At 43.3% G+C, this 15,347-nt stretch overlaps 1 protein-coding gene across 35 annotated transcripts in view; it reads right to left on the reverse strand.

Annotated features, from left to right (window-relative positions):
* The window catches only part of COBL (cordon-bleu WH2 repeat protein), a 288,078-nt gene that overhangs the window by 69,706 nt on the left and 203,025 nt on the right, over positions 1–15,347 (reverse strand). For 17 of the 35 annotated variants that reach the window (XM_035253428.3, XM_035253426.3, XM_078342450.1 and 14 more), the window contains 2 exons: positions 2,608–2,746; positions 165–335 (listed from right to left, as the gene is read on the reverse strand). In XM_035253428.3, the coding sequence (XP_035109319.3) occupies positions 165–335; positions 2,608–2,746 (310 nt within the window). The remainder of the gene's footprint in view (positions 1–164; positions 336–2,607; positions 2,747–15,347) is intronic. The other 18 variants (XR_013523869.1, XR_013523868.1, XM_035253433.3 and 15 more) reach the window with 2 other exon arrangements.

Below are 15,347 nucleotides of genomic sequence, written 5' to 3' on the forward strand. Positions count from 1 at the left end.
GCAATCAGACGCACTGCATTCAGCATTGAGAAAGAAGAGCTGAGAAGGAAAGGCACACACATCCAAAGACAAGAACGGAAAGTCTGGAAACCCGGCCCCGACTCCATAGTGCCCGGAGAGGTGAATGGTCAACGCACAGTCGGAATGAAGCGAGAGGAACATACGTTTGGGTCTTGGGTCTGAGGCCTCAGAACCAGCGCCTTCCCCTGGAAAGCTGAGAGGCTCCGCCACATCTGTGTCAGGAGGAGGGTAGGGCGGGGGCGGGGGAAGCACTAACTGGGGTGGACCCCGAGCAGTACCTCTGGGAGGCTTTTGTGGCACCTGCCGTCCACCACCTATATGGAATCAACAGGGAGTTACTTTAGCAGATTAAGCCAAAAGAACTCCTGCCTTCCAACACGGGAAACACTGCCGTCACTCAGCAGGCACCAAATCCAACCACACTGGGTACCAGATCCAGCTACACTCAGCACCAGATCCAACCACACCTTCCACCAGATCCAGCCACACTCAACACCAGATCCAGCCACACCTACCACCAGATCCAGCCACACTCAACACCAGATCCAGCCACATCTTCCACCAGATCCAGCCACACTCAACACCAGATCCAGCCACACCTACCACCAGATCCAGCCACACCTACCACCAGATCCAGCCACACCTTCCACCAGATCCAGCCACACCTACCACCAGATCCAGCCACACCTTCCACCAGATCCAGCCACACTCAACACCAGATCCAGCCACACCTACCACCAGATCCAGCCACACTCAACACCAGATCCAGCCACATTCAACACCAGATCCAGCCACACCTACCACCAGATCCAGACTTGTCCAGCATCTAATCCACTCTCACCTGGCACCATCCACATCCGACCACACTCACATTTTAATATCTGACATACGTAGTGTGTTCTATCATTGGGCCAGTTTGGAAAGATGTGCCTCATTCCAATTTCGTTTCAACAGACACAGCTACCTAAATGCCAGCCTTGAAAACTATTCTTTGCCACCCCTACAGAGCTTCGTAAATGTAAGGGAACTCCTTTTATTCATGTTAGTCTTTTCCAGGTTCATAGATCTGTTTTTAGCCTCTTCTGGTTGCTTTTCTATAGCCATGGCCTTACTCTGGCTAGATTAAGCATTCATTTAGCTTATCTCCCTCTGAGTCCATTTATACTTTCACCTCCTTTGGCTGTTCAGAGTAATAGTTCTCCAAGTTTGTTTTGAAGAATGTCTTCAGTCCTAGAGAGAGTGGGGGGGTTGTATCCCAAGTGCATGGGACACAAGGGCTCAGTCCTCTAGGGTAGAATCCAGGGGTCCTGCCCTGGGTTGAAGTGGGCTGTCTGGCCTAGGGATTGGCACGACCCAACCACATACAGCCATTTACAGTGGATGCCATTTAAAATTTAAACCAGGGGCTTTTGTCCTTTTACAAAAAAATGAAGACAGAGCTTAGAAGGGAGAATGGAGGGCTCTTTATGAAATAGGAGAAAAACAGGTCTATTTTAATGATCCACTGACAATGTTTTCTTTCAATCTGACAGTATGTTCCTTTGGGAGAGAGTTTGAACTGACATGCAATACGGGTTTATTGCTTCCTAGGGTAACTGACTCCCAGGCTGAAATGCTAACATATTAAAAGCGACGAACTCGCAGGAAAGATGCTGACAAACTGCCACGGAGCTCTTCCGAAAGGTCCAGAACTGCCAAGGCAGTCACTTATCTTGGGAGGACCTTCCCTCCTGCAGCTGCAAACATTAGGGCTGCCTGGGCGGGTTAAGGGGCGTGGTGAGTGGCCTGTGGGTGATGGTGGCTTCAGATGAGCACTGACGCACGCCGTTCTCGGGGCTCTCAGCTCAGGAGGGTGTGGCTCCTAGGCTGCCATTTTACAACCACTCTCTGCAAGAGCCATTTCAGTCCCTACATAAGTAAAATAACAAATGCTGAATGATTTAAAACTCAAATGACCCCCTGGTTCTTTGACCTGGAGAGCTCCATCATTCAGCTTCTCTCCACCTCGCCTGTAGCATGAGGAGTGGGCTATGATGATCTAATAGGTGTCTTTCTGCCCACAGACAGTATGATTCCATCTTCTTTCCTCTAAGCTCCCTTTTTCTCAAAGAAAATCAGAGTCTTTGCTGAATGTATACGAGGTATATAAGTGGAGGTCAATTTCAAAAGGATGGTCCAAAAATTACTCAGCTGACATCAGCTCGTCTGTACATCACTTGTGGCCTAAGATCTCTTTGAAATGTCAGATGTCCTTCAGAGCAGCTTCCGTGATGTCACCTGAGGAACTTCTCTTTTTGCCATCAGAGACATACATCGCACACTCACACTCACAGGCTATCCATTTTCACTCTCTCCAGGCTCCTGCTCCTGTTTCCCGCCTTCCACCCTCCCCCACCTCCTAATGCTCACATCATGTCCATCAAATGCTACTAGTGAGATAGGAAGTGAACCTGCAGTTATTTATTTCCAGCCCTTCTTTCTTTAGCATTAATATTTTCTGGGTTAATACCATTATGGATGAGGCATTAGGAGTTCACAGCAGAGCAAGCATCCCTGCATGCAGACGGCAGGCCGAGCCTCACTCACCCATCTTGCTCTTCCTGTTCTCTTCCTTATCCTCAGTGCGGCTGGGGATCAGGGGACTTGGTGGTGGTGGCTGTGGTGGAGGGGGAGCTGGTGCTCGCCGCTTCTTCTTCTGTAAATCCATCTGTGACCCCAGAGATACCTATGAAGTACAAAGAAGGAAAGAGGCAGTGTCAGGGTTACTGTGCTGGGGCAGCGGCGTGTGCATGGAAGGTGGTGCTCCAAGAGGGTTGTCAGATGGCCGGATCCCTTTCCAGGTCCGCCCTTGCAGGTAGTGGAGGCTGTGAGGTGAGAGTCCAGTGAGCGACTAAGGAGTGGCCTGGAGATAGCAGAGTGGCCTGGAGGTAGCTCACAGACACCCCTAAGACCTCTACAAGCAGACAGCTCATATTTTCTAGGGACCCCAGGCGAGTCTGGAGAGCTGGGAAACTTCCCTGTCACACAAGAGAATGAGACCCCTAGCCCTTCATCAAACATAAGGAGAACAACTCCTTCTGGAACAGGATGGGCTGGTGATCACACAGAGGAAGAGCTGATGGGGACAGCTCAGATCTCACCCGTGCCCAGACTTCGGTTTGCTTCCCTGACTCTGCACATTCACGTCCCAGAGCAGCCAAGACTATCTAATGGTCCAAAGGTGAACACATTCTGATCCATAATTGCAGTGAAGTTTCTTAGTATATGGGCTATTAGATCAGTGTATGGGATATCAGCTGCCCAACCACAGCAGAAATCCAGCTCCTGCTCACAGCAGACTTCAATAGTGAAAGACACGCAGCTTCTAAAGGCAGCTCATGAATACTGGGCAGGTCTAATTGCTGCATGTGAAATCTGTTTTGTCTATAAAATTGAATTCACTGATTCTATTTCTTTGTTTCTGCAGGACTACAGAATCCTCCCCTCCTGTCCTCCTCATTAGAGCCAATGTTTTTATTCATTCACTCTCACTGATTAAAATCCATTTAAAGAACTTTATATTATATGTAGAGAAATGCAGAGTATGTGCAAAGAATGAGCCAGGCACGGTGGCGGGCATCTGCAGTCCCAGTTACTCAGGAGGCTGAGGCAGGAGAATTGCTGGAACCCAGGAAGCGGAGGTTTCAGTGAGCTGAGATGGCGCCACTGCACTCCAGCCTGGGTGATGGTTGTGATACTGTGCCTAAGGGGAGGGGGGAAGAATGAATATGATGACTATGCACTGTCCTGACCTTGAGTAGCTCAGAGCCAAGTCTTGGATGTCCAGTCCAAGTCCTTCCTGGTCTTCCGAGAGCCCATCACAGGAACGGTGATACCACCCCGCCTCTGCCCCTTCAACTCTGACCTTGGTGCTCTCTAGTTTATTAACTCATGCTTGCACCATGTGTACCATGTATATGGGAGGGAGAGAGGGGGAGACAGACAACAAGAGGGGGAGCGAGAGAGAAAATGTGTGTAAACAGTCTCCTTTTAATTTTTATCAGTAATATGCATTTACTGCAAAAATAGTTTAAAAATATATGTAAAAGGAAGAACATAATCACTTTATCAATACTCAAACTACTAACGATGGGCATATGTTTTTCTGGTCTATTTTTTCTTCTAAAAAATAATTTTTCTTCCCTTCTGTTACACTATATTATAACCACCTTCTATACGTCTAAAATTCTTTAATATATTTTACATAAAACATGGACATAACAGAAAGTAAACAGCCCCACAAAGCTGAGCCAAACTAGCAATTTCTTGTCTACCACCCCCTCTCCAGCAGTAACCACTTCACACTTTTTTTTGGCATTTATTTCATTTTTCAAAATAAGAAGCTTATTTGTACTCTTTCTTGATTTGTCCATGTATTGGCGTCCTACTCCAGAGAATGCGGATTTTGTTCTTTGAGACATGCATGCGCAAACACACACACTCACACACACACGCACACACACACACACACACACACTCATACTTTTCACACACACTCATACTTTTCACACACACACACACACACACACACTCTCTCTTTCTCTCTCATACTTTTCCTCTCCATTTTCCAAAAAATTATAGCAAAAGATTTAAGTTAATATTTACTATTTAGTTACACATATTTAATAATAGTAGACATCAAAATTATGAAACATAGAAGTTTTCTTCAGCAGGAATCTTCTCCTACTGAGAAGTATAATGTATATCGTAATTACACATTCTAAATTACCTTTTTGTTTTCCCGGAATTTGATAGCTGATTTGTTTTCTAGCTTTTTTTTCTTAATTGCATTTCCTGGAAATTTCCTTTCCCTTTATTCACTCCTGATCCCTTGTTTCCTGGATATTCTACCTGTTTTCTGTGTGGTTTTTTTTTGTTTTGTTTTGAGACAGCGTTTTGCTACTCACCCAGGTTGAAAGGCAGTGGCCCAATCTTGGGTTCAAGTGATTCTCCTGCCTCAGCCTCCTGAGTAGCTGGGACTACAGGCACCGCCACCACGCCAGGCTATCTTTTGTATTTTTAGTGGAGATAGCGTTTTGCCATGTTGGCCAGGCTGGTCTTGAACTCCTGGCTCCAGTGATCAGCCTGCCTCAGCCTCCGGAAAGTGTTGGGATTACAGGTGTGAACCACTGTGCCCAGCCCCGCCTGTTTTGGTTTTTGTTTTTTTAAAATTCACTGCATTTTAGTGGTGCCCAGTTTCTAGCAACTTTCTGACACAAGATGCGTATGAGGAAGATTTTTGAGACCTTCAAAATGTAAGAATGTTTTCATTCTAATACTGAACAGTCAGTATAGATGCCTATGGGAACCTAAGATGAAAAGAATTGTTCCTCAAAATGCTAAGCCATTCCTCCACTGTCTCCCAGTTGGGAACTGTGCAGCTGAGACACCCGGAACCAGAGTGGGGCGCAGTCTTCTGCATGCCATCTGCTTTTCCTCTGCAGGCTCAGGGAGTTCTTACTCCTTCCTGCTCGGAAGTTCCACAGGGGCAAGTGCTGGGTGGGGCTCTTTTCATTCCTTGTCAGTGCTATTCACTGACCCCTGCAATCTGAATATACCTTAATTCTGCAGAATTTTTAGTGTTATTCTTTTCCACTTTTTCTTTCCTCTCTTTCTTGCTCTCTCTGGAATTTCAGTTAATTAAACATTGAGGATTTTAAATTGATTGTCTATTTTTTCTTGCATACTCCTGCCTAAATTTTTTCTGATTTCCCCCCCTTTCTTGAAAATTTTCTCCATTGTAAGACTCATGAATTTTAAAATATCTGTTATTATTATTTTTTTAATTTCCAAGAGCCCCTTCTTGTTATGGATTTTAAAAATAGCATCATGTTCCTGTTTCCTGGATACCACAGCTTCTCTTTCCTCTCGGAAGCTATGCTTTGTATCGTTTCAAGAACACGTTTAATTTCCATTTTCTTCAGCCATATGCATCACACTTTCCTCCACGGTCCTTTCTCCTCTCCATCATGGCCTCTGTTTATCACATTTTGACTCTTCCTCAAATTTGTGGCTGATTGTTTATAATATGTGTGTTTCTGTGTCTAGGGTCTGTTCATACACTAATGGGATTCCCAGTGGGAATCTGGGCAGAAATGTGATAGTTGATGGAGAGATCCCTGGATATTCATACCTGCAGGACTGTCTGCTAGCTCGGCCATCTTCCACACAGAAGCCCAGCTCCTGCCTGACGGAAGCCAGGCCTTCCCCGGTGCCCTGGTGAGGAGACCGTGAAGCTCTCCTGTGGCATGTGGGTTTTCGCTTATCCCTGTGTGGGTGCAGACTCGACTGTGTCTGATATCCTGGAGTCGGGGTCTCTTAGTTGCTTAGGGGGTGGCAGTGGAGACAGACATCTGGTTGTGGTGGGCAGGGAGGGGTACGAAGGTCTTACTGTTTCACCTGCAGGCATTCATCCCTTCCTTCCTCATCAGCTCATTCTATGGTTGTGTGCAGAGAAATAAGTGCCGCAGATTCCTGAGTGTCTTGGGGTCTGGTGTCTTTTGCTGGGCCTCTTTCACCCAGCAGTCAAGTTTCAGCTTCTTCCGCTTTCCTAGGTATTTACCACAGTCAAACTACACTGCAGGCCAGGCGCAGTGGCTCATGCGTGTCATCCCAGCACTTTGGAAGACCGAGGTGGGTGGTCACTTGAAGTCAGGAGTTTGAGACCAGCCTGGCCAACACAGCAAAACCCCATCTCTGCTAAATATACAAAAATTAGCTGGGTGTGATGGCAGGCATGTACAGTCCCAGCTACTCAGGAGGCTGAGGCAGGAGAATCATTTGAACCCAGGAGGTGGAGGTTGCAGTGATGCGAGATTGTGCCACTGTACTCCAGCCTGAGCACAGAGCAAGACCCATCTGAAAGAAATCAAAAATCACTGCAGTCCCCCAAAGTATCTACTGAGAACTGTCATCAACTGCCAGTGCTGCCTCTTTCCTCTTTGTGAAGACTTTTTTTTTTAGTGGAGTTTCAGAGGGAGAGACACAGATTTATTAGCTATGTAGCTTCCCATAATTTTTCAGCTTTACTGAGGAATAAACAAGTAAACATTGTGTGTTATACAATTAATAATTTGATATACATATCTATGGTGAAATAATCACAATCAAGCTAATTAACGTATCTATCACTTCGCATAATTACCAATTTCTTTTTAATTTTTTTTCCTTGTGGTAAAAACCCTTAAAATCAATCCTCTTAGCATAATTTCAAGTATTTTCTAATGGCTACCTAGTACTTCACAGAATTGATGAGCCATAATTAACTAAATTAGCCCCCTTTGCCTTTAGCTAAATATTAAAATTATTTGGTTCTGGCAACAACAAATTAAATTTCTTAAAATACTCTGTAATTTTATCTTTTTCCAACATTTCTTTCTCTCTCTTTATTTTTTCTGTTGAGTTTTCAATAAATCCATTTACTAAAACTGCTCAGGTACAGAACACACAAAATCAGTGAAGAGGTAAGATCCTAAAAATCCCAGTTTTAAGGCTCCTTGTCATGAAGAAGTGATGTCGACTAGAGAGCAGAAAGGAAGCCCCCCGCCTCAGTTTCTCTACAAAGGCATCAAGTTAACGACAATTTGTAACCCAGAAGCTTTTATGAGAACTCCGGAAACCAGTTAAGAAGGCACAAGACCCTAGGCAAGCTTAATGCCAAGAATGGCCACGCTAAAGTGGGTAAGAACAGCCATTTCACCTCAACTGTGACAGCCCCTCCCCTAAGCCAGTAAAGCTCAGTGTGAGCAGGATAAAAAGCCCAATTTGTGGCTTTTCCCTTGGGAAGAAAAGAGAAGAACTGAATGTACATCTATCTAACATTCCAGCTTTCCAGGGGGGCTGCTGCCTGAGGGACTGGTTTATGTCTTGCCCGGCTGGGAGCACTGATGGGAAGCTGGCACACTTTGAATGCCTGGGAGCCATGAGAAAAAAGGAGCTCAGAGGCTGGTTGCAACAGCAGAGATCTGCCAGTGCCACAGGCAGAGGCCAGCACAGCTCACTGCCACCAAGAGAAAGCACCCAGCTCACCGCCTATCCCTCGGGAGGAAATGAGAGGAGTGAAAAGTACATGCAATGTTCTGGATTTTGGGGGAGCCCTGTTCAAGGGACTGGTTTCTGTCTCAGTTGACCAGGAATACAGACAAAACTGAAATACTTTGGATGACTGAAGGCTTTTGAAAACAAGAGAGCTCAGAGGCTGGCTGCAGTGCCAGGAAATCTGCAGTACCATAGACAGGCGCAAGAAAGAGCAAGAGACTACAAGCTCCTAAAGAAGCAGTCAGTAAATCTTCTAGTTGGAGAATATGCCAACGAGCCCAGGGAAGATGCGTATCCAGAAAAGGTTTGACAGGCCCCAAGAATCTCTCGCTGAGCTGACTGACAATGGTATTATATACACTGCAAGAAACCAGTCCGCAAAGGCCGGATGGGGTGGCTCTTTTTTCTAATGCACAAATTACATTAAAAAATAACAAGGTACATGAGGAAACAGGGAAACATGGCCAAATTAAAGGAACTCAATAAACATCTAGAGAGAAATAACAAATAAATGGAAACTTATGACCAGAAAATAATTTTAAAAAATTAAAGAAGCTCAGTGCACTACAAGAGAATACTCAGGCAGCTACACAAAATAGGAAAAACTAAGCATGAACAGAATCATATCAATAAAGAGACAGAAACTATTAAAAAACAGAAGTTCTGAAGCTGAAAAATAAAATAACAGAATTAACAAATTCACTGGAGTTCAACAGCAGGCTGTATTAAGAAGAAGAAATAATCAGTGAACTAAACGACAGGTCACTTGAAATTATTGAGTAAAAAAAGTGAACAGAGCCTCAGGGACTTTATGGGAAAATGCCAAGGGGATCAAAATATGCATCATGGGAATCAGAGAAGGAGAAGAGAGAGAGAAAGGTGCAGAGAGCTGATCTGAAGAAATGATGCCCGACAATTCCCCAAATTGGAGCAAGGAAATGAACATACAAAATTTTAAAAGCTCAAAGCACTGCAACTTGAATAAACCCAAAGAGGACCGTACCACAATTCATTAAAATCAAGCTATCAATAGTCAAAGACAAAACAATAAACTTGGAAACAGCAAGAGAATAGATTGATCACTGGCAAGGGAATCTTAAAATATTGGCAGGTTTCTCAGTAAAAAAGTTGCAAGCCAGAAGAGGGTGGATGATATACTCAAAGTGCTAAAATGGAGGGAAAAACCCCACCTGCCAACCAAGAATACTTAAAAACTGCCAACCAAGAACAGTTTATCTCAGGAGTCCCCAGCGCCTGGGCCACGCACCAGTACCAGTCCGTGGCTTCTTAGGAACCACGCTGCGCAGCAAGAGGTGAGCGGCAAGTGAGCAAGCATTACTGCCTGAGCTCCGCCTCCTGCCAGATCAGTGGCCACAGCAGATTCTCAGAGGAGCACGAACTCTACTGTGAACTGCACAAGCGTGGGATCTAGGTTGTGCACTCCCTATGGTAATCTAATGTCTGACAATGAGGTGGAAGAGTTTTATCCCGAAACCATCCCTGCCCCACTGATCTGTGGAAAAATTGTCATCAGTAAAACTGGTCCCTGGTGGCAAAAAGTATCAGGACTACTGCTTTACCTAGCAAAACTGTATTTCAAAGTGAAGTCAACTCATCCAAGAAATCAATGCCCAGGCCAATGTCATAGAGCTTCCCCCTGTGTTTTCTTCTAGTAGATTTATAGTTTCAGGCCTTACATTTAACTTTTTTATCCATTTTGAGTAGATTTTTGTATATGATGTGAGGTAAGGCTCCCATTTCATTCTTCCATATGTGAACATCAAATTTCCCAACATTATTTATTGAAAAGACTGTTATTTCCCCAATGTGTGTTCTTGATACCTTCAACAAAAATCGATTGACCATAAACACATGGGTTTATTTCTGGGCTTTCTGTAGTGTTTCATTGGTTATATGTCTGTTTTTTAGCCAGTTCCATGCTATAGTCAAAGCTATTGCCTACAACAGCTTTACATTTCAAAATCAGGGAGTGTGATGCCTCCATCTTTGTTCTTTTTGCTCAAGATTGCTTTGGCTATTTAGAGTCCTTTCTGGTTCCACAGTAATTAAAGAATTGTTTTTTCTATTTCTCTGAAAAAAGACATTGGAATTTTGATACGTATTGCATTAAATTTGTAGATCACTTTGGGTAGTATGGACATTTTAACAATATTATTTTAATCCTTGAACATGAAACATCTTTCCATTTTCTTGTGCCCTTTCCTATTTTTTAGCAATGCTGTATAGTGTTCAGTGTACAGATCTTTTACCTTCTTATTTAAATTAACAAATGCAAAAATTCCTAAATAGAAATGCGTTAAACTAAATAGCTCCTGCACAGCAAAGAAAACAACGAACAGAGTGAAGAGACAATCCACGGATTGTTAGAAAACATTTGCAAACCATGTATCTGATAAAAGGCTAATATCCAAAATACGTAAGAAACTAAAACTCAATAGCAAAAGAATAACTGAATTAAAAAGTGGGCAAACAATGTGAACAGACATTTCCCCCCCAAAAAGATACAAATGATTAACATATATATGAAGAAATGCTCAACATCTCTAATCTTATGAGAATACAAAGTAAAATCATCTCACACTTGCTAGAATGGCTATAATAAAAAAAGATGAAAGAACCCTTCTGTACTGTTGGTGAAAATGTAAATTAGTAGAGCCATTTTGGAAAATAAGATGAAGTTTTCCCAAAAAGCTAAAAATAGAACTACCGAGTGATCCAACCATCCCCACTTCAGAGTACTATCCAAAAAAATTGAAATCAGTACATTAAAAGACATCTGCACTTCCTTGTTCATTTCAATATTATTACAAATCAATATAGCAAGGTTGTATGAGCCAACCATCCCCACAGCAGGGCACAGTGGCTTGTACCTGTAGACCCAGCACTTTGGGAGGTTGAGCAGGGAGGTCTCTTGAAGCTAGGAGTTTGAGACCAGCATGGGCAACATTGCAAGACCCTGGCACTACAAAAACTGTTTTAAAATTTAGCCAGGTATAGTGGCATGTGCCTATAATTTCAGTTACTCAGGAGGCTGAGTCAGGAGGATTGCCTGAGCCCAGGGATTGAAGGCTGCAGGAAGCCATGATGACATCACTGCATTTCAGCCTGGGTGATGGAGTGAGACCCTGTCACACACACACATACAAAAGTATAGTCCAGATATGGAATTACCTAAGTGGCAATCAAAGGATAAATGGATAAAGAAACTGTCATATATATACACACACACACATATGTATGTCTAGTCTTTTAGAAGCCCTGGCTCGACCTTATACCTGAGTACTGAAGTGTTCTTTGGTACACATGGAATGCCTGGCCTTGCCACCACCACCACTGTGATAACCCTGCCTATAATTTCCATCCTATTTGTTGATAACACTGAAAGCCATAACATCTTGGCTTTGGTTACTAGCCTTCTTCCTTCAGAGTGGACATCAATCTATTAACTAATGGTGATTTTTCAAATGTTACGAGTTTGCCCACACATTATTTTCTAGCCTCTATTTCTCAATCTCTCCCTAAAATATTGAGAGACTTGTTAAATGTCATGATTTCATTCATTCCTTCAATTAACTAGAAAGGGGCTGTTGAGTCCTTACTCTGTAATAGGAACTGTAGTGGATTCAAAGATGTCAAATGTTCCTGGCCTTAAGCTGTTCAAAGTCTACTGGAGGAGAGATAATTCTATGACAGTCACACAGTCTTCTGGGTTGGAAACACTGCCAATAACTATCACTTCCATCCTACTTGAAGACTTGCTTCGTTCTACAAATCCACACTGGTTAACCGAAGCCCTCTAAGCTCTCACTAATATCTGTATAATAACTACATATTCCAGAATTCTCTTGAGGGTCCACATTAAGCTGAAGGTAAGGGAGGCATAGAAGCAGCTCTTTTGGCCGGGTGCGGCAGCTGACACTTGTAATCCCAACACTTTGGGAGCACGAGGTGGATCACCTGAGGTCAGCAGTTCAAGACCAGCCTGGCCAACATGGTGAAACCCTGTCTCTACTAAAAATACAAAAAAATTAGCTGGGCGTGGTGACCTGCACCTGTAGTCCCAGCTACTCAGGAGTCTGAGGTACAAGAATCACTTGAACCTGGGCAGTGGGGGTTGCAGTGAGCCAAGATTGTACCACTGTACTCCAGCCTGGGCAACAGAGCAGGCTCTTTTTCAAATTGTTTACCCAATTCGAAAAGGCAATTTTACCTGTTGAAAGACTGTTCCGGCTCACTCCTTGTTACAAGATTCAGAGAAGCATTAAACTCCTTGAGACTTTGCCAAAATTGCCTAGCTTTGCCTCTGGAAGTTCTTCTCCCAAAGTTAATGACATGTATTCAACAAACAATTATTGAATACCATGTATTTCCCAGTCATGGTGCTACTCCTGGTAAACTAACATAACACGCTTGAAATATGTCTGGCAAAGTCAGAGACCCTCCAATAAAGACAAGGTCTAATGGGAGTTGTATTAGTTTAAGGTGCTTAAACAAAATTCTGGTAGATGTATTTAGGGACTTCAAGCAAATATTATTAACATTGTCAACAGTAAACATTGGTTAAACATTTACTCAGGGTGTTAATTATATCTCGTATGACCCAAATCACCCCAAAGGAGGCAATTTTGCTATTTCTATCTTATAAAGGAAGAAACTGAAGATTGTGAAAGATAACTAGTCCAAGGTCGTACAACTACCAAGTGAGCAGAGTGAGGATTTAGCTTTGGTTTGACTCTAAGGCCATCCTTTTAAACCACTGTCCTTACATTGCCTTCCCAGCCTCAGGCTGACAGGTCGGGAAGAAATAACTGCTGCAGTGTTGAATGAACATGTCTATTTTTACGATACCATAGTGACTAAAGCCCATGGATTCCTCACCTAGTAAAGCACCCACCTACTGGGCATATTAGAAACCAGTTTGTGCTTCAAAGTATTGCTTTAGAACATACTTTAAAGCCTATCTTTAGCACATTCTACGAGGAACACTTAATATCCAGTCCTGCCTGCTCTCCAGAGCGTGCAGGGAGCCCCATTTCCTTCCTGGAACCAGGAAGTGTAGTGCCTTCTTCTTACAGACTGAATGTGTGTGTTCCCCCAAAATTCGGATGTGGAAATCCTAATCTCCAAGGTGATATTAGAAGGTGGAGCCTTCAGGAAGTCGGAAGTGGGTGAAGCCTTCATGAATGGGATTAGTGCCCTCATAAGGGACCACAAAAAGCTCTCAAGCTCTCTTTCTGCCATCTGAGAACACAGCAAAAAGACAGTTGTCAGAAAACCAGAAAGAGATCACTCATCAGTCTGGCGCCAGTCTTCTGGCACCTTGATCTTGGACTTTCCGGCCCCCAGAACCATGAGAAATAACGTTGTTTAAGCCACCCAGTTTATGTTTTCTACAGCAGTGTGAGCTAAGACACTGCTTGGTTAGGACTGATTTGTAAGTGCCTCCCATCTGGCATACAGTAGGAAGGAAACTTTCCCCAACAGCAGAAACAGACTGACGGATTTCCGGGTCATTTTTGGAAGCATTTGCTCCACTTTGGTCTCGTTGATCTCGTAATCTCATTGTGACAATTATGTACATCAGCCTTGAGGTCAGAAAGTGTTTAAGGGGAAGCTCTAACTTAAAGAGGACAGATACAAACTCTCACTACCAGACAGAGCCCCGCAATCCCGCTCCCCACCTTGGCCCTGCACCTCACTCTGGGAGTGGCACTTCATAGGACCTTAGTAAAAGGAAATTAAATGGTGGTGTGTTTCTCTTCCACGTCCCTTTATACTTTTCATCTGTACACATACATTAGGTGCACATTTTTCTTAGGTGAAGTGAAGACACTCCTCAAGGTCTCACTTGTTTAGCTAAAGACGACCAGCATCAACAGAGCCTTGGTCTGTACAGTTGTGAAGAAAATGAGCAGGATTCAGCACCTTGCATCCATTTACACATTCACTCATTTGTTCATTTGTTCATTCACACGCGGGTGTTCTCAGTACCAAGGTCCACGGGCACATCCACATGAGTGAAGGAAAACCAGCTGGATCTCATTCTAATGTAGTCAAATCATTGAACCAAAGAGTGAAAAGGTGGTTGCCAGCGGGCTGAGGGGAGAGGGAAATGGAAGTTGCTCAAAGTTCCGCTGATGCGGGAAGAATAACCCCTAGACATGTGCTGCACGGGCTGTGCTCACACTGACAACGCTCTTGTGCATTTCACACTCAGTTCAGAGGGAAGCGCTCATGTTCAGTGTTCCTACCACAAAAAAAAATCCTTAAAAACTGTGAGGCATGTTGTAAATGGGCTTTCAGAAAGGCTGTTTAAGTCCTCAGCAGCTCCTCTCCCCCATTCAACAAGAGAGTGTCAATGACCATGCTTGTTTTTTCATCAAAGTGAAAGTGTTCTAAACACTTTAAAAATCTACACTTTTCACACATTAGGATTAGCAACTTTTAATGGTTATTATTTGTTTGTTATGTGTGAGAGAACTGGTTGTTCACATCAATTGTTTTGCTACTGTAGTGTCCATGTGTTCTTAGCAATCTCCTCTAAATTGTGTATCTATTGTAAATATTTTCCCTAGTTTGTCATGGCCTTAAATTTTCTAAATTTTACTTTTTCAGAAGGTAAAATTTAATCTAATTCAATCTGTCAGGGTTCTCTCCACCCTTTTTTGGTTTCTCACCATGTGGCATACTAAGAAACGGACTTGAATCAGTTTTAAAAATTTGTACTGTTTTAAGGTGGCTTTATGGTTTAATTTTTTACAATTTTACTTTAAATAAACCTGGATTTAATTTTTGCTAGGTGCTTTACATTTCCTCCAAATAATTAGCTTACAATGAATATGACATTTATTTTATAAACCTGCAGGTATCTGTGTAACAATAAAACACATTGCAATAATATTGCAACTTTTGACGTTTCCTTCACTAACTAAGGTATAAAGTGGCATCTCATCCATGGAGAATCTGGCTTGCTGGAAATCTTACCTCTTCAGAACACAGACTCAAACCATGCAGAGCTGGAATATCTAACTCAAGTCAGAGGGACGGCCTTCCCAACACACCTGCCTGGGCCCAGCCTTCGCCTCAGTCTCAAACCAGGCCCTGCTGGCCACATTGAAGCTGCTGCGTAACCCTGTCACCTAAGTTATCCAATTCCCTTTCCAGTAATCAATAAACCCCAAATTTCCTGAAAGAGTCAGGGTCAAGTCTGAGAATTCAGAAAAGTTTGT

This window comes from Callithrix jacchus, chromosome 11 (genome assembly GCF_049354715.1).
Source record: "Callithrix jacchus isolate 240 chromosome 11, calJac240_pri, whole genome shotgun sequence".
Lineage (NCBI taxonomy): Eukaryota > Metazoa > Chordata > Mammalia > Primates > Cebidae > Callithrix > Callithrix jacchus.